The sequence below is a fragment of the Sorex fumeus genome, unplaced genomic scaffold, assembly GCF_029834395.1.
Source record: "Sorex fumeus unplaced genomic scaffold, SorFum_2.1 ptg000007l, whole genome shotgun sequence".
Classification (NCBI taxonomy): domain Eukaryota; kingdom Metazoa; phylum Chordata; class Mammalia; order Eulipotyphla; family Soricidae; genus Sorex; species Sorex fumeus.
Genome location: NW_026606064.1, coordinates 38,200,465 through 38,223,507, shown reverse-complemented (window position 1 = coordinate 38,223,507; position 23,043 = coordinate 38,200,465). Strand labels below are relative to the sequence as shown.

The 23,043-nt window shown below is 53.0% G+C and overlaps 1 protein-coding gene across 2 annotated transcripts in view; it reads right to left on the bottom strand.

Annotated features, from left to right (window-relative positions):
- Window positions 1–3,948, bottom strand: part of ABCC8 (ATP binding cassette subfamily C member 8) — an 84,574-nt gene extending 80,626 nt beyond the window's left edge. For both annotated transcript variants that reach the window (XM_056130876.1, XM_056130884.1), the window contains exons 1-2: window positions 3,689–3,948; window positions 2,265–2,406 (exon numbers count right to left, since the gene is read on the bottom strand). In XM_056130876.1, the coding sequence (XP_055986851.1) occupies window positions 2,265–2,406; window positions 3,689–3,836 (290 nt within the window). In that variant the 5' untranslated portion in view covers window positions 3,837–3,948. The remainder of the gene's footprint in view (window positions 1–2,264; window positions 2,407–3,688) is intronic.
- Window positions 3,949–23,043: the final 19,095 nt, after the last annotated feature.

Below are 23,043 nucleotides of genomic sequence, written 5' to 3'. Positions count from 1 at the left end.
AGAATGCTCACAGCCTTTGCACAGGTAGAAAGAGTGAAGCTCAGAGGCTGGAGCGATAGCACAGCGGGTAGCGCGTTTGCCTTGCATGCGGCTATGTTCGATTCCCAGCATCCCATATGGTCCCCCGAGCACTGCCAGGAGTAATTCCTGAGTGCATGAGCCAGGAGTGACCCCTGTGCATCGCCAGGTTTGACCCCCCCCCCAAAAAAGGGAAAGAGTGAAGCTCAGAAAGGCTATGTGATGGGTACAAAGCCCCCTGGCTGGCATGGAGCACCAAGGGAGACCTGTACATTCCCTCTGGGCAGGGGCACCTTCCTCCCTGGCTCCCTGAGTAATACGGGTGTTTGGACGTGAGTACACCCCACTGGGTCAGCTCCCACAACTCTTCCGTTGGCAGTCCTGCTGGTTTGGGTTGTGGTGAGGGGAGGGGAGACAACCTGATCACCTGCTGGCATTGTGGCTGTGTGGGGGCATCGGCAGCCAGGGGGAGCCCCACGGCAAGCAGAGATCCAGAGTTGACTACCCGAAACAGGGTCACTGCGGGTAGGAAGGTCGGGGTGGTGTGTGGGCAGTCGGGAGCGGCTGCGGGGCTGGGCAGAGCACAGTCTGAGGAGTCTCAGGCCGTCTCAGGCCTCCACGCTGGGGACAGGGCCAGCACAATTCTTCTGTGCTTCCTGGGTGAGATGGTGCTGTGCCCCCATATGCTGGCACACACCCCTTCCTTCAGACCACTATCAGCTCTCCCTGAGAACCATGCTGGCGACATCACTTCCCTTCACTGTACTAAACTCTGACAAAGCCTATGCCCTCAACCTGGCCTTAGAAGCCTCCTAGGAAGAGAAGAAAAATGCCTGCCATAGAGGTGGGCAGGGGATGGTGGTTAGGGAGTGATGGGAAAAAACCTGGGGACCTTAGTAGTGGGAAATGTACAGTGGAGGGATGGGTGTCGGAATACTGTATGACTAAAATCCAATCATGAACACACTGTAAAAAAATTAATTAAAAGGGGCTGGAGCAATAGCATAGCTGTTAAGGTGTTTGCCTTGCATGCGGCCGACCCGGGTTCGATTCTCAGCATCCCATATGGTCCCCCAAGCACCTCCAGGAGTGATTCCTGAGTGCAGAGCCAGGAGAAACCCCTGAGCATCAGCTGGGTGTGACCCCCCCCCCAAAAACGAAGCAAATGTAAAATAAATGGAATTCCAGGCCACTCTGGGGGGGAAAAACCCTCCTAGGGCCCTTCTGCGCCTGCTTTCCAGGCCTCAGCTTCATCCTTCCTCTGGGTCCCCACTCCATCACAGTGCTCCTCCCACACCTACTTTAGTGGGTGATGCCTTTGCGCTCTCTCTCCCCACCCCTGCAGCTCCTCCATTGTCAGATCCTTCCAGCCCAGCTCCGGAGCCACCCCACCCCCACCCCCACCACCACCACCATGCAGTCCACCTGCCCCGGCCTCCTCTGCCCTCTTGTGAGGTCTCCGTGCTCCCCCTTTCCTCTGCAGAGCTCACTAACCGTGGGGCTCTGCAGTGCGCCCGATTCTGTGACGACATAGATACATTAACCTTCAGATTCCAACTCTACGGCCTTTCAGACGCTAAATACCATGTGTCAGTGCCATGACAGAGCAGAGAGGGGTGTGGATGGGGGAGAAGTGGAGAGTAAGGCTGGCAGAGGGGGTGAGGGGTTGGTTTGTGAAGCCAGGCTGAGAATCTGGGAATAAATAAACAACTGGGAACCAGGAAAAGTTGTCTAGGTGTAATTTTTGACTGCTTTCTCCTTGGTTACTTGGAGGGGAGGGGACTCCTAAGCAGTGCTCAGGGACCATCTGGGTCACCTCACCTGCTGGGGCATGGGGGATCACATGGTGTCAGGAACTGAATTCGGGACTTGCACATTGCAAAGCCTGAGCTCTGGTTCTCTGAGTCATCTTCAGGCCCTGGATCAGAGGGATTCTGAATTTTCCTAACTACCATGGGCTGGAGCACCTCGGGGGCTCTTGGGCTATTTCTATGGTGGGTCATATACATTGGTATCCCCTGCTGAGGGCCAGCCTAGGTCCTTCCGGTACTTAGCCCTTTGCATAGCGAAGCTAGCACGCAGGAGACACTGGGTTTCTTCAGCCCACAGTCGATTTATTATATGTTGATTTCTTAGCGGTTGCATTATCGGTACCACAGTTCTGGCGTGTGGAAGGCGGGTGAAGGGGGGGGGAGGTCTCCCTGAGTGCTGTGGAGGGCCCCGGAAGCTCTCCGAGTATCACTCACCCATCAGACAGGATGCCCTCCGAGATCTCACACACCAGGACGAAGAGCAGGATGAAGGTGAGGATCCAGCGGAGGTTGTGCCCGGGGAAGTGGAGCCAGGTGCTGTGGTGGATGTGCACTTTGGAGCTCTGACTGCCCCATCCTGCAAGGGGAGACGGGAGGAGTCGGGAAGCCTGGCTCGCGGGGATGAGGGGTGCGTGAAGCCCAGGAGAATGCTCGGGCACTGGGTAGGTCCACAGTAGGGCCTCACTGGCACACCTGCACCGCGCACATGTCTGGCCCTAGAACTAAATGTGCATGAAGCATCGACTCATCTGCCCACTTGAGAGGCAGCGACCCCCCAGGCTGACCTCTTGTGTGACAACTCATCAAATAACAAAACCATTTGGCTGAGAACAGAAGTGTAGAGGAGATGTTTTTTTTCCCCCCATCCCATTTGAGCATATGTTGCCACTGCTTTCTTCCACATTTCTCATTGTCTTCGTCAGACACTAGCAACTTTGCCTTTGCATCATCCTCCTCTTTTAAAAGTCGTGACAAAATTTCCTTTCTTCCCCCAAAGCTACAGATGAATTTTTCAGGCTTGCCTTTAAATTTTTTTTTTTTTCTCTCAGAGTGAATCAACACATTTGCGGGGAGGCAAGGGATAGACAGACACTTCACGCTGGGGACGGTGAGCCCCATCTCGGGATATTCCAGATCTTGAAGAGAGATGTATGGGGGGAGCGCCGGGTGCAGGGGCCTCCCGGATGGTCCCAGAGACAGCGGGGTCCCACACTTGCAAACTGCCGCCGGTTTCCAAGCACCGGCGCTGGGGGCCGCCAGCGAGGCTGCACCCGGGAGTTGGTGCACAGTCCCCAGCCTGGGAAGTTGCGTTCTGGAGACGCGCCGCTGGGGCGGCAGCGGAAGGGGGGTGGGGGGATGCGTTTCCAAGTTTGGGCTTGGAGGGGGCAGGAGTCCCCCACATGTCAGAGGCTCTGCTCGGGGCAGTGAGGGGCGGGACGGGAGGAAGCACGGGGGTGCACGGGGCCTCCCTCCAGGCCTCGCCGAAAGCGGGGTGCTTTCTCCTCCCTGGGCCCCGGAGTGGAGCGGTCGACCTGGAGGGTGCCTTGGGGGGGAGGGGTGGCCCTATGCAGCGCCACCGCGGGGACAGTGCGCACAGACGCCCCAGCTTTCCCTTTCTGCATCCCAGCTCGTTCCCGCCGCGGGCAAAACTTGCGCTGGGGCGGGGGGCGGGGGGCCAGGTGGGTCCGCTGCGTTGGGGAGGGGCGCGGGTTCCCGGAGAGTCGGGGGTGGGGATTGGAAGCGGGTGCGGGGTGCCGCGAGCAGAACGCACCGCCAGCAGAGCCCGGGAGGCGGGTGGCGGGCCGCCAGGGGACCCGGTGCGCCTCCTCCCGCCGCGCCCGCCCCGCGCCCCGGCTCACCGATGAAGAGGATGGGGAAGGTGATGAAGAGCAGGAAGACGTGCGGCACCACGTTGAGCGCGTCCACGAAGCAGCCGTTGTTGAGGACGCCCTGGTCCACCCGGTAGGCGGCCGAATGGTTCTCGCTGCCGCAGAAGGCCAGGGGCATGGCGGCGCGGGCGCGGGGGCCGCGGGCTCGGCGCGGCGCGGTGCCTCTGTCCCTCCGTCCCCGACGCGGCGGCCCGGCCCGGCCCGCAGGCCCCCGCCCCCACCCGACCCGCCCGGGCCCGCCCCGCCGCGCTCCACCTGCCCGGGGACGCGCGGCTAGGGGCCCGCGGCGCGCCTGCGCTGGGGAAGCGGGGGTGGGTGGGCGCGCCCCACTTTGGGTGGGACGGGGCTGGGCGGAAAGGCGAGGAGGAAGGTGCGCGTGGGTCCCGAGTGGGCGCTGTCGACCACGCTTAGAGTGTCCTGCCCGGGGGAATGTAGAGTCCGGGCTCTTGGTGGCAATATTGTGGAGTTCCTCTGCCCCCCACCCCCTGCCCATTTGTAAGGAACTGGGGTGCTGCTTGGGATGTATTTAAAGATTGTTCCAGGGGCCTGCGAGATAGTACAGGGGGTGCATGCATTGACTGGCATGCAGCTTTGGTTCGATCCCCCTCATCCCCTCCCCACCGGCACTCCAGGAGTGATCCCTGAGCACAGAGCCAGGAATAAACCCTGAGCGCTGCTAGGTGTGGCCCCCACACGAAACCAAAAGTGGTCCCAGATGCATGACTTGGTTGCCTTTCACAATACAGGGTCTCCCAGCACTGCTGTTTATTAATAATCATGCCCATTTTCCGAGTGATGAAACTGAGGGAGGTTACATGAAGGTGCCCTGGAACCAGGTCTCCTTGCCAGGGGCAATACAGGGAGGCCATGCCTTGCATTACCTTGACCGTGGCTCCTCCCCTCCTCCCCAAGCCTTTGCACTTGCATCTATGCCTATTAATGTCAAGGAGCACTGGCAAGTGACTGGGTACAATGGTCCCGGTCCAAGACTGAAAACGAGGCACTCATGGGAGTGCACTTAGGGAGAGTGAAGGAAGGAGTTAGTGGAAAGAGAGAATGTCAGCTGGAGTTCTAGGGCCTGGAGAAACTGTCAAGATAATGCCTTGCCCATCCTACAGGTCTGCAGAGATTAGCACTGGTCCATGGCCAAGAAAGTTTATGTGTTATGAAGAAAGAGAAGTGGACATAGAGATAGACTTTAGAAGGATTTCCTGAATTAGGAGTATGGAGCACTATATGTGTTTTGGGGTGAGAGGTGGGTAGCAAGGGAAGATCTTTTCATCGCTTTTCAGTTTCTTGGTACTGTTTCGAGGCTGTGTTGGAGCTCAAACACTTCCAGGGCACAGCCAGGTCAGGCGTCCATGCTGCCTCTGGCCTTGGAGAGGTAGAACAGAAGCGGGCACCATGGCAGAGGAGGGTTGAGGTGTGCTGAGTTGTCTGGAGAGGGCAGGAGCTTAGTGTCTAGACAAGGCTGTGACTTCGGGGATCTCCCTGAAATGGCAACCTCGGCCAACTTAGCAAGAACTTGGCAGTGAGTGTCCAGCCCCAGCAACAGGAGTCGATTAACCCGGGTGAGTGTGTCTGCTGACATTGCTCATGGTGTCTCTGCAGCCAATGAGAAAAGCTTGACTCAATGTCAGTGAAAAGCGGGAAAGAAATCGCGTGTTTCCTATGGTCAGAGCCATATTCAAGTCTTCAGGTCGAGCTTAGCTTGGAAACCACCTGCAATGTATATTAACTACCCAGCACTAGTTTTGTTTGTTTGGGGGCCACCCACAGCGATGCTCAAGGTTTACTCCTGGCTCTACATAGGAATCACTTTTGGTGGGCTCAGGGAACCATACGGGGTTCCAGGGATTGAACCCAGGTCAACAATGGTGTGCAAGGTCATTGTGTGTGTACTATATTTCCAGCCCGAGTGGCACTTGTTCTTATTACATTCCCTTTCTCTTAAAAAAAAAAAAGGGAAATAAAGACAACTAAAGTTCAGAAAGATAAGAATCTCATTTTGTTGTTATTCCAAGTGTTTTCTTAATCTTTACAGTGTTGCCGTTTTGTGTTTTGTAGTTGCCATCTGTTTTCCACACTTTCAGCAATGCTGGTTTTCTTTTTAAGTAAAAATAGAGTGTATTCACATGATTTATTTTACATTTATTTCAGGGGCCACACCCAGTGGTATATGGGCAGAGGGTGGGGGAGTAAGGCCACCCGCTTTGATTGTCTGCCAGCAGGTAGGTCCTGGAAGTGGGGAGAATAGTGTTGCTCCCACAGGCACCAAGGTCATACTCCTGGGATTCGGGGGGAGGTATCATGGGGTGCTTGAGGTCCAGGGTAGTAGGCATGTGCTCTACTACGTGTGCTTTTTCTGCAGCTCTGGCCTGGTTTTTGTTTGTTTGTTTGTTTTTGTTTAGGGACCACTCTTACCTGTGCTCAGGGCTTACTTCTGGCTCTTGCACTCAGGAGTGACTCCTGACGGGCGCAGGGGACCATACAAGATTTCGGGGATCCCTATACCTAGAGGCATCATACAGGGGTTCACATGCAGGGCCCCTTTGGGCTACTTATTCCTGCTTTTGTGAAGGGGCCTCCCAAACAGTATGCAGGGGGCTGAGTGGAGGTTCCCAGGTGATGAGTCAGGAACACATCTGGGCGCAGAGCCCACTTTGGCTCTCTATCCTCTTGGTTGTAAGAAGTCTTAGGGCTCCGCTGTTAGTTCCTGATTCAGGGACCAGCTGTGAACTGAAGATCAATGAGGATTATCTAGTGATCTTCCCCTTCCTCATCACTGCCTGCAGCAGACTCCACATTCCTGCCTCTTCTGGATCATTTGTAGTCAAGAAAAAGCTGTGCTCAGCTCAAGCTGACCTAGACCAAACAGACTATTGAGGGCACATCAGCCAAGACGAGACGGTATTGGGCATCTCTAGACCTTCCCTACAGGTCTCTCTAGTGCAACTGCTTCTGCTGGACTGTACTCTTGGAAACGTCCTAAATGCCTATCATTAGAGGACTGATTAAATCACAGACTCAAGTAGGTTTACACACAATGACATGAAAAGATGTTCAGGCACATCTATGCTATGTGAAACATTGATACCTACAGCAGAAACACAGACGTTGTCTCTCTGGAGAAGGGCTGGTGCGCAGGCTTTCCAATCACTGGCAAAGCAGGAAACTCCTTTCTCCCCTTCCCACCACGCCTTGGACTGGAAGACCCAGGGGCCTCCGAGTTTAGGTGTTTCTCTGAGAACCTGCAGCTGTCCTCAGACCAGAAGGAAAAATCCCGGCTGGATTTCAGGCACCTGCATCTCATTGGGCTACTGGGTAGGTGTGGCCAAGGAAGGCCATGCCCTCTCGATGTGAGGAAGTGGGGAGAGCTGGTGGGAAGACTGCTCTCCAAATTAATCCCTCCAGAATGAACCCTCTAACCATCATTGTTATGATAGTCCCTTCTCTATCCCAAATGTCCTCTCCTCCTGGCACTTGAGGCAGGCTTCTAATTGTGGAGCAATCCTCTTGGCCCTTGTCTCTACTGTCCTTGGGTGTTCGTCTCATACTGTTATTTTATATCCCACAAATGAGTGCAGTCCTTCTATGTCTGTCCTCTCCTCCTGACTCACTTCACTCAGCATGATACTCTCCATGTCCATCCACTTATAAGCAATTTTCATGACTTCATTTTTTCTAACAGCTGCATAGTATTGATTCAATAAATCAAAAAAAAAATTCTTCCAGCTCTGAAGTTGTTCAAACCTTTGTATCCTGTTTCTTTGGGTTGAAAGATATGTTTTGTTTTGTTTTGTTTTTGGCAAAGCTGGAAATGGAACTTGGGGCCGCACATATTACTTAAGGCAAGCGCCCTCCAGCTGAGTCATGTCCTCTCTGACCCAGGGGTGTCAGTGGTCCTGACAGAGGGCCCAATCAGGATGATGGTGATGATGATGATGATGATGATGATGATGATGATGATGATGATGACACAATAAGCCCGACAACCAACCCTTTCAGTAACCCAAATCTGTTGAGGGCTGGTAAACAGATAAAATAAACAGATTGGGCACTCTGCAGCTCTAACCCTGGGGATCTAAAGAGTGCTGGGAAGGGGTCTCTACTCCCCCCCACACCTCCTCTTCCTCATCACTGGCTGCCAGGCTGTGGCAGGTGGAAAGAAGGTGATGGGTGTTGCAAAGCCCATGTCCATCGTGAGGCTTAAAGGACTGGAGAACCATTATAAGAGTGTTACAGACAAAACCCATTGGCTTGAAACTGGGAGAGAAATCATTTCCCCTTTCCTGGGAATGGAAATGGAAGCATTTCCATTATCTCCTTTCCGTTGGAGGGGGGAAAGGGAAAAAGTAGATTGCACCAGAAAATTCACTCTAAGATTGTTTAGAGGAATGCGCCCCTTTTCCCAGCCCAGATGGACAGACTCAGGAGGAACCTCTGAGTCTGTCACCCATCACTGCATGGGTACAGGAACAAGATGGATGATACCTCAGCCCTATGCTCTTGGTCCCCCTAATGGGGAAGTGGAGGAGAGCTGATATTACTGCTTTCTGTCAAATTGGTGGGATGAGAGCCTAACATAGAAATTATTATATTAAGATAGAAATTATAAAAGTATTACTTTATTGATCAAAATTTATTTGACTATATGGTGGTTTTTTTGTTTTGTTTTTTGGGTCACACCTGGTGATGCACAGGGGTTACTCCTGGCTTTGCACTCAGGAGTTACTCCTTGCAGTGCTCGGAGGACCATATGGGATGCTGGGAATCAAGCCCGGTCGGCCACGTGCAAGGCAAACATCCTACCTGCTGTACTCTCACTCCAACCCCTAAATAGTGATTTTAATCAGTTTTGAAACTATTTTTGATACAATAACATTTTCTTTTTAAAAATTATTATATTTATAATAAAATAAATATTTTATTTTAATATTTTATTTTAATGCTAATGTGCTGTGGTTTGCAATATTGTTAATGAAAATTTCCCATATACAATGATGGTTTCCCATATAAATCTCAATACTATATCCATCAGTACCGTACCCACCTCCCTCTCCCAAGGACTCAGTGCCCCTCCCTTTCAACACCCCCCACCCCTGAAATCTAAATTAAAGGAAGTTCCCGAGCATTTCAGTTTGGATCCAGGACCACTGTCCTTACAGTCACCTGATCCAGAAGGCAGCCTCATCTGCCCGGTTTGATTGCTATACCTTGAGGCCCTTTTGAGGCCAAATTCTTCCTTTCAGGCAGGCTTCAGAAGCACCAGCTCCCCAGCCAAGATTGCATATGGAGCCTTGCCAAATTCCGTGGGAAAGTCAAAATGATATCATCTGCAGTACTCATAGCAAACATTTAGAACTCCCCATCTCCCACTCCCTACAATGGATTTCTCCCTGTTTTAGCTTTATTTTAGTCACTTGATCACTTGAAATCTTGTTACTCATCGATTTGCTCAAGCAGGCGCCAGTAACGTCTCCATTCGTCCCTGTCGTGTGCTAGTGTAGCCCAATGGCATCTGCTCGGTCTAGGAACATGAAGAGCCTCAAACCGATTGTTCAGGGTCTTGACGAAGAAGTCTGACCATCTCGTAGGTGGGCACCCACGTGATCTTTTGACGTTCCGTGGAATCCAGTTGGTAACAGCTTTAGTCCAGTGGTCATCTCCAAACCTCATTACATGTCCAGCCTATCTGATATTTTAGTGTTTTAGTATTATTATTAATTAGAAGGTGAGGGTTTGGGTCATACCCAGTGATGCTCAGGGGCTATTCCTGACTCCATGCTCAAAAATGACACCTGGGAGTGTCCAGGGGACCATATAGTGCCAGAAATCGAATTATTGTCACCACATATAAGGCACATAAAAGCCCGAGTCCTTACACTATCTATCCATTCCCCCAGAGATATTTTTACTTTTTTTGGTCACCCCCAGCAATGCTCAGGGGTTACTCCTGATTCTGCACTCAGGAACTACTCCAGTCAGTGCTCAGGAGAGATGCCGGGGATTGAACCCGGGTTGACCACATGCAAGGCAAACACCCTACCCGCTGTTCTATAGCTCTGCCACCCCCTCCCCATAAATATTTTTAACTGCCAGAAGCACATTAGAAATTCAAATGGGTGTGTATATGCTTAATATGAAGCTTGTTGGTGAGCCAGTGTGCCTTTGCAAGACCATCACTTAATTCATTGTGTGTGGAGGGGGGCTTGGAAGTCTTGTTTAGAAGTCTTGTTTCATGACCCTTTGGTGTGCAAGGAAACTTTGCCTTTTCCACTGGTGCTGGAGAAATCGAATGCAATTCTGTTGCCGAATCAATGGGGAGAACAGTGGGATGCTCTGTCCTTCCTTAAGCCTCAGAACTCCCACATCATTCATTGTGATCTTCCTTATTTGTGTGTGTGTGTGTGTGTGTGTGTGTGTGTGTGTGTGTGTGTGCTCGCATTTCTTTGAGGTGGGCGGGGGGAAGGGTGTCACACCCAGTGATGCTCAAGGGCAATTCCTGGCTATATGCTTAAGGGTCTCTCCTGGCAGTTCTCAGCGAACTGTGCAGAGTCAAGGATCAAACCTGGGTCTCCAGTGTGCCATACGTGCTCTTCAGACTATTGAAAAAGGGGTCCTAACTCTATGTGGGGCAGGACATGTGCCTTCTCCCAGAATGGGGAAATGAACTCACTCAGTTAATGAGTGCTGAGACCCAGAGCTGTAGAAACTGCCCAGTCAGCTAGTAGGAAATTAATGGTGCCAATTGGTTTCCCATGACATGCAAAGAAGGCTTTTGTGTCTTTAGGAAGCTGAGACCCCAGGTGGCCGTGAGAGCTGCCCAGGCTCCCACCATCAGTGAAATGCTCACCTGGAGACTGGAGGGCTTGGGACCGGCTGCTTCACAAGCATTGGATCTCAAAGTTCGGTCTCAGAGCACTCACAGTGCCAGGAATCTCTTAAGGTAAAGGTAAAGGCTCTCCCGTTGTTCATCGATTTGCTCGAGTGGGCCCAGTAACGTCTCCATTGGAGACTTTGTTGTTACTGTGTTTGGCATATCGAATACGTCACGGGGAGCTTGCCAGGCTCTGCCGTGAAAGTAAAAGGCCCTCCCGTTGATCATCGATTTGCTCGAGCGGACCCAGTAACGTCTCCATTGGAGACTTTGTTGTTACTGTGTTTGGCATATCGGATATGCACGGGGAGCTTGCCAGGCTCTGCCGTGCGGGCGAGATAATCTCGGTAGCTTGCCGGGCTCTCCGAGAGGGGCGGAGGAATCGAACTCGGGTCGGCCATGTTGGCTGCGTGCAAGGCAAATGCCCTACCGCTGTGCTGGGGCGATAGCACAGTGGGGAGGGCGTTTGCCTGGCACGCGGCTGACTCGGGTTCGATGCCCAGCATCCCATTTGGTCCTCCGAGCACCACCAGGAATCTCTTAGAAATATAATTTCTCTGGCTTACCCCAGACCTACTCAACCTGAAACGTAAGGAATACAGTTTAGCTATCTGTCTTAGCAAATCCTCCTGGTGGCTTGATACATGCCACACTGTTGTGCCACATTGTTATGTCCAATACATGCCACTTCGATACATGCTCGGCACCTCGTTGTACCCGATAAGGAATAAGAGGAGAAAATAAATTGTTCCTGTTTGTAGGAACCTGAAAAAAAGTACATGTTTATGTTTTTTTTCTATTTAAACCTTCATTATGCTGAGGTATGTTCCTTTTATTCCCAATTTATCCTGCCTCTTTATCACTAATGGAAGCTGATTCTTGTTGAAGGCTTTTCCAGCATCTATTGTCATGCTCAAGTGATTTTTGCATTTCTTTTAGTGACTGTGGTGTATCACACAAATTAATTAGTGTATGTTCACCCTCATTCTTGTATCCCTTGGCCCGAGTCCCACTTGGTCATGATGTATGGATCTCCTGATGTTTTGCTGGAATTGGTTTACCAAGATTTTGCTTCGTACTTTTGCATACATATTCAATCAGAGATAGCTGTCTGTCTTTGGATTACTAATTTTGTGTCCTTTTCTGATTTGGGGTTGGAGTGATAGAGAAATTATTGAATTTTCTGGGACCGTTGTCCTCTCTTCAGTTATTTTGCATCAATCTGAGTCACAAATCAATCACAAATCATCCTGTTAATCGTCGATTGCCTTGAGCAGGCCCCAGTAACGTCTCCTTCATCCTAGCCCTGAGATTATATTCAAGGCTCTTTAGGAGAATGAGACCCATCATTGTTACTGGTATTTGGCATATTGGGTACACCACAGGGAGAATCTGAGTACAAAAAAAAATTGAATCTGAGTACAAAAAAAATTGGCAAAAACCCCAAAACTCTCTCCTAGGCTTAGGGAAAATTTTCATTAACAATATTGCAAACCACAGCACATTCGCCAATAAAATAAGTGGTTGCTAAAGTAAATGGTTGGCAAGGCAGGAGGGGCAAAGCGGTCTTTGGGTGATGGGGTGGCCCTGAATCTTTGGGGGCAGCTGATGAATTCTACACACATATAGAGGAGTTAAACTATGATGCCCCAAATTCCATGGGGTGCTTGCCTTGCACGTGGCTGACCCAGGTTCAAAACTCTGGCATCCCATATGTTCCCCCTTGAGCCCCACCAAGAGTGCTCCCCGAGTGCAGACTGGAGTAAGCCCTGAGCACTTGCTAGGTGTGGCTTCTCTCCCCCCCCAAACAATTGCATAAAAATGTAGAATAGGGACTGGAGTGATAGCACAGCGAGTAGGGCATTTGCCCTGCATGTGGCCAACCCAGGTTTAATTCCCAGCATCCCCGAGCACCGTCAGGAGTAATTCCTGAGTGCAGAGCCAGGAGTAGCCCCTGTTGCATCGCTGGGTGTGACCTAAGAAGCAAAAAAAAAAATGCAGAATAGCACAAATCTACTATAAAAAGGCAGGGTCAGATGGGGAGTTGATTGGGCTCAGAGAGGGAGCTCTTTAGAAGCTATATGGAGAAAGCTGGCCCTGGGGAGGGTGGATACTGGCTGGGGAAAGGGAAGCTGGGTTGGGAGGGTTCCCTTTGTAGACCGTGTGAAGGGAGGGAAGCTGCAGAGAAAACGCCCAGATGCAGTGAGTGAACTGGTAAAGTCTCCATGGCAGAAAGGACACCGAGACAAGTCTTGGGTGTGTGAGTGGGGTGAGGGGAAGGGTGCTCGCCCTGCAGTGCTCATCCCCAGGGATTTCCAGCTGAGGACCTCTTCCCACAGAGTTCGTCCCTCCAGATTGACTACATTGGCAGCCCACAGTGGAGAGGCCTTGTGGTGTGAGCCCTGTGTGGAACAGTTGCGCTAATAAAGAGTTCCCAGAGCCCATGACCCCTCTGTGGGGCTACACCCATAGACTGCCTGAACCTCCGTTTTCAATACGGGGTACAAATGTCATTTCCCCAAAGAAACCTTCCCTGCCCTCCCCTAAGGATAGCCCCTGAATGCAGGCCTCTCTGTCTCCCAGACTTTTGTATGGTCCCTGTCACTGCGCTCTCTCTCAATCCCCATCTTGCTGACCCCTTCCAAGTCTCTCCCTCTGGGCTGGGAGCTGATGGAGGGCTGAGGCAGAGTCGAGGAGCATTGGTTCTGGCCCAGAAGAGGTGCCAAGGCTCAATGAGTATCTCTTAAATGAATGAATGAATGAAAGAATTGATGAAGAATTTGGTCAGTGATCATGTGTACCTATGATGTATCTATCAGGGGCTGGGGAGATAGTATGGTGGGTAGGGAAAGAAGGAAGGAAGGAAGGAGGAAAGAAGGAAGGAAGGAAGGAAGGAAGGAAGGAAGGAAGGAAGGAAAGAAGGAAGGAAGGAGGGAGGGAGGGAGGGATGAAGGGAAGGGATGGGAAGAGAAGAGAAGGGGTGTGGAGGGGAGGGGAGGGGAAAGGAGAAGGGAAGGGAGGAAGGGAATGGAAGAAGGGAAGGGAGGGGAGGAGAGGCGAGGGAGGGGAAGGAAGAGAGATTAAACACAGTTATGATATGGTGCAAATCTCTGAATAAAGAATATCCAAGCAATTGCAGCTATTTCTCTGCCCCACACAAGAGAGTAAAACGGATGCTGTGAACATGAAGTGCATGGAGCTCAGGTCTTGCTGAGCTCCATGCACACCATGTTCACAGCATCCTTTTTCACTGCAGCTGACGGTGGCAGCACCCCCCTCCTCCGCGCCTTGCTGCCCTGTGTCCATGGACAGAGGCAGGGTAGGTAAGGTGTGGCATATCCACGCAGCAGAGCAGTACTTGGCCTAGACAGGAGGGACATTCTCACACACGGATGAGGTCTGAAGACAAGATGCTAAGTGGAACAAGTTAGTAGTCCCCCAAACTCCAGTGTTGTACAGTCCCAGTGGCTGCAGTGTTGGAATAGTCAAACAGGAGGTGAGAACAGGGCGGCATCAGCAGCCCCCGATGCTGAGGGCTCCTGAGCGCTGTGCTTTGTTCCTTGTTCTTTCCACCCCGACAAGGCAAACTATGTGGCCTCAGCCAACCACACGGTGTTGGTTTGCTGCTTCCTGGCTCTCTCACCTTCATTCTAGGCTTGTTTGAGATTTGAAGTTTTCTTTTGGGGCCATACTTGGTGTCGTTCAGGGGCTACTCCCGCCATGGGCTCTGGCGGTGCTCAGGGGACCATGTGGTGCCAGCGATCGAACCTGGGCTCAGCGTGTCTCAGCCAGTCAAGGCACTTTCCTGGCCTCACCCCCTAGTCCAAGGAATCTGAGCGAATCCTCGAGATTATCTGAAACTGTTGAAAGGAGGCATATGCTTCCCTCTGGGCTTCCGCTGCCTGCCAGTATTGGCTTTGGGTACTGGAGGTGGTCTTGGCACCACAGGAAAGGCCTCTCAGCAATGAAGCTTCCAGAGTAGGGCAGAGCCAGGAGACGGTGGTGGTGGTTGGGGGGAGGGGAGCTTCTGTGCCAGCTAGGTGATGCCATGAGACTCAGATATTTGGTCAAACCCATTGGATCTAATACATCTTGACCTATGAAGGTAGTTTTTTGATAGTGAGCCAACGTAGAATAAAAAAAAAGCTGTTCCTCCATTCTGTGATTAGGCCTCATCCAGTCCAAGACCTCAACAGAAAAAAGCTAAAAGTCTCCTGAGGAAGAGGCGACTCTCACTCTGACTTCCCCAGGTCTGGGGCCTGCTGGCCTGTGCTGAACTTTCCTCACACTTGTGTGAGTTTACTTTTTTTTTAAATTTTGTTATTGCTATTGAATCACTGTGAGATAGATCTGTACAAAGCTGTTCATAATTTGGTTTCAGTCCTACAGTATTCCAATACCCATGCCTCCACCAATGTGCATTTCCCAGCACCAGTCAGTGTCCCCAGTTTCCCTCCCATCACCTCTGAGCCAACTTCTTAGACTCTCTGATTCTGTCTGTCTCTCTTCCTTTCCTTTCTTTATCTCTGACAATCACAGATGATCAGAACAGATTCCTAGCTTACTTGGTTGAGCCTCTGGATACAGCCAGATCCGACATCCAGGACTCCTGCCTTTTCACTTGAATGGTCATCTTGAGTTGGGATATTGCCCCTCATAACCCAAAGCAGAAAACTAAAATTCAGCTGAGCACTATTTTTATGCCAGGCCTAGTGTTCTGTTTCTACAATGGACCTGGGACTTGGAGGATAGACAGCGGTTCATGAGCCATAAGTTGGATGGGGAAATTGAAAATGTACAGAGATCAACAGGCCTGAGTGACAATATAGCAGGTTTGGCATTTGCTTTGCATGTTGCCGACCTGGGTTCATCCCCTAGCATCCCACAGAGTTCCCTGAGCACTGCCAGGAGTAATTCCTGAGTGCAGAGCCAGGAGTCACCCTTGAGCATTGCCATTGCTGGGTGTGAGCCCAAAAGCCAAAAAGCTAAAAGCCAAAAAAAAAAAACCCCAAAAAACAAAAACAAAAACCAAGAAGCTATACAAAGACCAAGAAGTGCATGGCAAGCCCAGGATACTGAAAAGCTTCAGGTGGTTGAGATTAATGCAATGACTGGCAAGAGCCTGGGATGGAGAGGATGTCGGGGACCAGGTGATGTAGGGCTCTGAATGGCAGACTGAGAAGTCTGGACTCTTCCTAAGGACAGGAAGTCCCCCATGCAGAGTTAGAGAGGTAGGCATTGGCTGGCTCACCCTGCAGCAGTGGCTCAATGAACCAGAGGCAGGGCTGCAATCTTGGACCACTGGGAACTTCTTCCTGGTGCTCCTGAAATCCTCTCCTCTCCTCCACTGGAAGCCGCAGAGCACAGTGGCTAATGACAACAAGCTCCTGGGATGGCCCTGCTGGTCCTACACCCGGGTTCTGCCTCCTCCCGCCTTGTTCCCCTCAGGCTTGTTCCTTAAGTCTGGCTTGTTTTCCTTCATGGACACACCGCAGTCTCCCTCTCCAGTTTTGTCCTTATGCAGAAATGGTTGCACTACTTGTTCAGTACCTGGCCCAGCCAACATCTTGTCATTCGCAGTTTCGGTCCTATTAAGGCCGGCGGGTGTGGTCCCTGCTCTCTGCCTCCGCCTACCCCAGCCCCACCTGCCTTTCCCAGGGTGGGAGGGGGGCTGAGTCTCCCCCTAGTTCTCACAGAGGCATGGCTAGCCGGGGCCCCAGCCGGGGCCCCAGGGAACCAAGAAGGGGTCACTGAAGGGCCGGGAGAAGAAAAGGGTTTTCAGCTCAGGAAATAGATCCTTATCCAAGTCTGTCTTGGGAATTGGCTGGAAGAGGATGAAAACAAGCTCCCAAGCCCTGCACAGACCCAGAGGGGCTGTTCTGGAAACGCAGCCTGAGCTCCAGCTTCCAGATGTGGAGGTGAGGCACGCGCAGCCAGGGGACCAGCTGTGGGAAGCTGTGCCAGAGAGATGCAGAAAACGCTGCCCATTCCATGTGGGGAGGGGGGCAATCTTTGAGGCTCCCCCGCTGTTGGCAGACTTGGCTCTAGTACGTGCTGCTGCAGAAACGGCAGCTCTGTTAGCACTGGGGGAACGCCTGGAGGAGTCACCCCCACCTTGGCCTCTATTTCCCTGAATACCCGGCGAGGGGGGATAGATTCAAAGGTGGCCAAAGGGGGGGTTTGCAAACAGGGTGGGTGAACCTGGTGGGATGGATCTGCTCAGCTGTCAGTGGCTGGCCTGGGGTGGCTAGGGGAGGACGTTTGGGGGCTGAACTGGTGATGAGTGTGGGCACTTCTTGGCCTGCTTGGGTCATAGTGGTGAGTACTCAGCCTGAACCCCTGATGTGAATTCCCAGGTCCGAGCCAGCTTCCCTGCTGGACTTCAAGACCCCCAGAGGAGGTCTGTACACATTCTCTGCACAAGATTGAAAATGCTGAGTGTGTTCGGCTCAACGGGGCACAGCTTTGCCTTCCAGGACACTCCAGGGATTTGATGAGAGCGAAGAGGAAGTTAGACCTCAGAATAAAGGGAGCTGGATGGAGTGGGAACATGGCTCAAAAGGGTCAAGCACAGGCTTGGTAAGTGTGAGGCCCTGAGTTCGGTCCCTGGCACTGCCTGGTCTCTGGGGCACAGCTGGGTGGAGCGCTGATGAGCTCCACGACCCCTGGCCCGAGCACTGGCCTGTCAAGTTGACCCCACAGGCAGGTGTGTTGAGCCCCGCGGGGTGGGGCTCCCATTACGGCTGGTGCTGCAACTGGTGTTAAGTCACAGGCAAGTGTGAGCCACTGACGATGCCACAGAGTCAATGAGTTAAAAAAAGAATAATAATGAAAGCTAAAGTTCATTATGGCTTATCTACCCTGCCCAGCCTGAGGTGACCTTATGAGTCAGGACATAAGTCACCCGTGTCCACAGCCTCCCTGTGGTTCCTCCTCCCACCCTGCCCAGTGACACATCTTCCCTGCGCTTCTCCCTCTGACCAGGGGCTTCAAAGTCCTCTTTGCCTCACTCATCAGGTCCCCACGAGCACTGATAAACTCCTTAGCTCCATGTGCCAATAACTAAGAATAGCCAGAGATGAACTTCAAATGGTGAAATGTCAGGCATGATCCCGCTGAAGGCCTGGGTGGTGGTGTCTGTCGGACACAAGAGGACATAACCAGCCCTGGACAGCACATTCTTATTCTTCACTTGTGGGGAGGAGCGAGGTGCCAGCAGCTCAAATCCACACCATTGTGGGCAGGGCTGCCTGGCAGAGCCAGCGCCACTGAATGTAGCAAGTCGGGTGGAGTGTGTGTGTGTGTGTGGGGGGGGGGGTCTCTGAGTCCACAGTGGGGCTGGGAGGGCTGCCTTGTGGGTTGCACCCAGGTAACCTGGTCCACGCCACACCCCTCTGTTACCTTAATCTGCTCTTAATGAAGAAAGGTTGGTGGTAATAATAGAGCTGACCTCGCAGGGTTGTTGAAGGGAGAAGATAAGCACAGGGACTGGGTCTGGATGCGGTCAGAGGCGTCTCTGCCTCAGCTGGGGTCACCACGCCTCTGGGAGGCCACACTCCAGACAGCCATTGCACTTGAGGCTCCAGAATCCAAGGTCCCCCTCAGGCCTGGCACCCGGGGGTGCCAGCAAATAGAAGCCTCTTCCTTTTACCTTTGTCTTCAGAGCTAACTTAGGAGCTAGATGCAGTGGGTAGGGCATTTGCCTTGCATGCAACTGATCCACTCATTCTTACTTTGGACAAAATGGCAGGTTACCGAATATAACCTGCCCACACGGTGGAGTCTGGCAAACTCCCCGTGGTGTACCCAATATGCCAAATGCCAGTAACAATGATGGGTCTCATTTTCCTAACCCTGAAAGAGCCTTTAATATGGCACTTTTTAAAAAATCTCAGGGCTAGGACGAAAGAGACGTTACTGGGGCCTGCTCGAGGCAATCGACGAACAACAGGATGGCCGTGGTCGTGGTCACCACTGATCCAGGTTTGATCCTCAGCATCCCCTAAGGTTCCCGAGCACGCCAGGAGTAATTTCTGAGTGCAGAGCTAGGAGTAAGCCCTGAACATCTCCAGGTGTGACCCAAAAAAGGCAAAAAGAAAGAAAGAAAGAAAGAAAGAAAGAAAGAAGGAAGGAAGGAAGGAAGGAAAGAAAGAAAGAAAGAAAGAAAGAAAGAAAGAAAGAAAGAAAGAAAGAAAATACACAGGGGCCAGGTATGTGGTTCATGGGGTACAGCACATGCCTTGCCGGGGTGAGGCCCTGCGTGTAGTCCCTGACACCAACACCATCTGGTCCCCGAGCATCACAGCAAGGTGGCTTTAGTGTCCTCTGAGATCAGAACATCCAGCAATTTGCAAACCCTGCCCCCTTTCCCCACTACTGCCCGTGGCCCCTGCCCTCTCTCACCAGCCGTGTTGGGTATGACAAGCTTTTGTTCCCAGTCACGGCTGCTTCTACCTTTGCTTGGGCCCTGGCTGCTCGCTCTGCTGAGTCGGCCCAATCAGATGCTGCTTCAGGACCTGGGAAATGGGGATTGAGGCAGGTGGTGGAGGAGGAGGGAGGCAGGCGATTGTGATGGCCACAGTGGAGCTGAGCCATGACAGAGACAGGTGGCCTATGTGGCCCCCGGGACACAGAGACCCAGAGCCACCCTCTGCCTCCAGTTCTTAGGGAGCCCAGGGACACCGTGTCTCCTTGCCTTGCGTTCCCATGAGATGCCCACATGGACACAGGCCTGCCTTTGATCTGGAGCTAGTCTGAGAGCGCCCTGTGGGGCCCCAAACCAGGAGGACCCTGATTTGCTTCCTCCCAGCACCTGGGGGTGATACCTTCCTACCTTTACCCATGCCTCCCCTCTGGGAGGTTTCGTTGGATGCAACATTGTGGGCCGAGTGGACCCCTGCACCTCCCTCCCCCCTAGGGTCTCATGTTGGCCTTTAGGAGAGGCAGCTCCCGGCCCCGCCGCACCCTCCTGTCCAGGCGCGCCTCTGGTCCTTGCCAGAGTCTGTCCTGCTTGAGACCCAGCACAGGCTCTGTTTCCTAAAGCCCTGGGAGGCTTTTGTTGCCAGCCTGGCGTCTGCTGTCCAAACCCACACGCGGGCCTGCAGGCTTGGAGTGTTTGCTTTATTATTGAGTTCTGAGTTTCCCGGCAGCGAGACCAGCAGAGATGAGCAAGGACAGGGTGAGGAGGGAGACAAATTCACCAGGGCAGAGGCAAGAGCAGAGGGAGGGTCTGGATGCCAGAATCTCTTCAGGATGGTTGTCTGCTCCTTCCCTCCATGCTGGCCTTGAAAGGGTGTCCCCGTGTTCCAGTTTTGTTTGTCTCAGGGCCACGCTCGGCTGTGCTTGGGATCATGGGGTGCTGGGCTCCGGCATGTGGCCATGGACTTAGCCCTTCGATCCTTCTTCCCAGCCCTAGCCTGGGGCTTGGGGGTTGTCCGCAGGCCCTGGGTGCTGGTTCTGGCTTTGCAGGGCAGCTCCAGGCTGGTGTCTCTCAAGGCCACGTATTTGGGAGGGTTAAGTCCAGCGCTCACTGGCTTCCAGGGGTGAATTTGCTCTCTCCGCGTGGACTTCAGAAAAAGGTCCTGGGGGGAGAGGGAGCAGAGCGAGTGGGAGTGGGTCTTGTGGGTGCACCTTTGGCCCAGAGCAGGGCCTCAATTTTGGAAACACGCCCCCTCATACCCCCTCCCCTCCTCCCCCTGCCAACAGCACAAGTTGGGAGACTCTTGGGGGCAAGCCCCATGTAGCTAACCACCAACCAGGGACACGGCACACAGGAGGCCAAGCACAGCAGAGGGGCGCCTGGCTTGAGGGAGGAAAGCACCAGAAGGCACAGGGCTGGGGCACTCCCCAAGAGACAGTGCTCACTGATGCAAGGATGGGGCTACGCGGAGCAGCCGGAGGAGGCAGGAGGCTCGGAGGGACCCAGAAACTTGGAATGGCAAAGTCAACCAGCCAGGCTTGGATCTGCCCCCAGGATGCCAATGGTAGACTGAGGCCACACCAAGTCCAGCCTGCTGCGCTGTCTTTCCCATAGAGAAAGCCCCAGCCCAGGTTGGGAACCGCCTCCACAGTGCCCCCCAGTGGAAGCCGAGGGAGAGAGAAGGCACAAAGCAGAGGGTGGTCTGAGCAAAGCCCCCCACCCCCGGACAGGTCAGCACAGGACATGAACGCGGACAAGTCAACCCTGGTTCTTTGGACCGGCTTGGAAGATTCCTGGTCGCCCTGGCCCTGCCAAGCCTGGGGCTCCCGGTTGCGGGGAGAGGCACTAAGTTTAGTGGAGAAGGTCTGGGGTGTGGGGAGTGGGGGAAATTCAGGCCCAGCTTTGCAGCTCTCTTTGTGCAGCTAAGTAGAGAGAGGGGCTCACTGGGTGCTGCGGGGGATTTGTGGCCAGGTCTGTGGGCTGCGAACAGTCAGCATGCTTGGTCCCAATTCCACTGCCAACTGAACTCGGCTGAGTGGGATGCTTCACAGATGATGCCCCTCGAACCCCCCAGGTGTCAGTCCAAAGAACCTGCCGAGAGCGTGGTCAGCCAACGGCCACTGCACGCAGCACTGGCGGACGGGGCCCCGCGGCCCGCCTGCCCATTCACCGTGAGGGGCTGCCGGGCGCTAGCGGCAGGAGGACCCCGTGTCTGTGCACAGGACACGGTCTTCAAGAAGCTTTCGTACTGCCCGGGGACTTTCAGCGGCAGAGCAGGGGACAGAAGGGCTAGAGAGACAGAGCAGAGCGGAAAACACAAAGCAGGGCTTGGTTATTCTCAGGCAGGGCATCCCGGCCTCCAGCCTGTGTCCTGGGTGCCAGATCCCGGGGATGTTGGGAAGACTCCCGGGAAACACAGCCTCTGCTGGGAGGGGCTGAGAGCAGGTACTCCCACAGAAGACAGCGGGGGGGGGGGGTAGGGAGGTGACAATGGAGGCCGGGTACCACAAGAGACAGACAGACACAGAGACAGAGAGAAAAGATGCTGAGAGACAAAGGCAGAGAAGCAGGAAAGGAGAGAGAGATGGGGGAGGGTGAAGGGAAGGAGAGAGAAGGTGGGATAAAGAGATGCACAGATCCAGAGACAGAAATGTAAAGAAGAAGCAGGGACCAGAGCTACAGAACAGCGGGTCTGGTGTTTTTGCCTTGCATATGACTGACCCAGGTTCGAGCCCCTGCATCCCATATGGTCCCTTGAGCACCACTAGACGTGATTCCTGAATACAGAGTCGGAATTACCTCCTGATCATTGCCAGGTGTGGCCCCAAAACAAAAAGGGGAAAAAGGGGGGTTAGAGGGGGAAAAAGAAAAGACATAATGAGATACAGAGGGAATGATAGAGAGAGCAAGAGAGAGAGGAGAGAAGAGGAGAGGAGAGGAGAGGAGAGGAGAGGAGAGGAGAGGAGAGGAGAGGAGAGAGAGAAAGCAAGGGAGAGATGGAGTGAGAGAGGAGAGGAGAGGAAAGGAGCACAGAGGAGAGAGAGAGAATGAGAGAGAGAGACTGGGTCAAGGCTCTAGCCCTCATGTGGGGTGTCCAGGGCACTTGGAGACACACCAGCTTGAGAAAGGGACCTTCCAGAAAAGAAAGAGAAGTCTTCAAGCTGTTTCTGTGGGGGGCGAAATTCTAGCTGGGAAATCAGAAATTTAGAGTCATAATCCCAACCCTACCCTTCACTTGCTCTCTGACTCAGACGCTCTCTGGGCTCCAGTTTTCTAGAACTCAAGAAGTTGAGAGGACAGAGAGATAGTTCAGAGTTTAAGGCACTTGCCTTGTCCTGAGTTCAATCTTCAGTACCCATATGGTCCCCCTATTACTGCCAGGAGTGATTCCTGAGTGCAGAGCCAGGAACGAACCCCAAGCACAGTCAGGTGTTGCCAAAAGACAAGAAGAGAAAGGGGGGACGAAGAGGAGGAGGGGGAGGAGGAGGAGGAAGAGGAGGAGGAGGAGGAGGAGGAGGAGGAGAAGAAGGAGAAGGAGAAGGAGAAGGAGAAGGAAAGGAGGAGGGGGAATAGGAAGAGGAGGAAGAGGAGGAATAGGAAGAGCAGGAGGAGGAGGAAGAGGAGGAGGATGAAGAGTAAAAGAGTAAGAGAAGAAAGAAGAAGAAGAAGGAGGAGGAGGAGGAGGAGGAGGAGGAGGAGGAGGTGAAAGAGGAGGTGAAAGAGGAGGAAGAAGAGAGACGAGGAGGAAGAAGAGAGAAGAGGAGGAAGAAGAGAAAAAGGATGATGAGATAGATGAGGAAAGAGACGAGGAGGAGGAGGAAAAATGATAATAGTAGCAACAATAATAAACTGGACAAGACCGCACTGTTCAAATGGAGACCACACAGGGCCTCAGCCCCAGGCCTTCTCTCGCCTGGGAGCCGTGCTGCCGAGTGCTTGGGCTGTTCCTTCAGGCTGCACACGGGGGCGGTGAGGGGCACGTGGCCAGGCTTCTAGGGGAGAGGGTGGGCAGGGTGCCAGGCACAC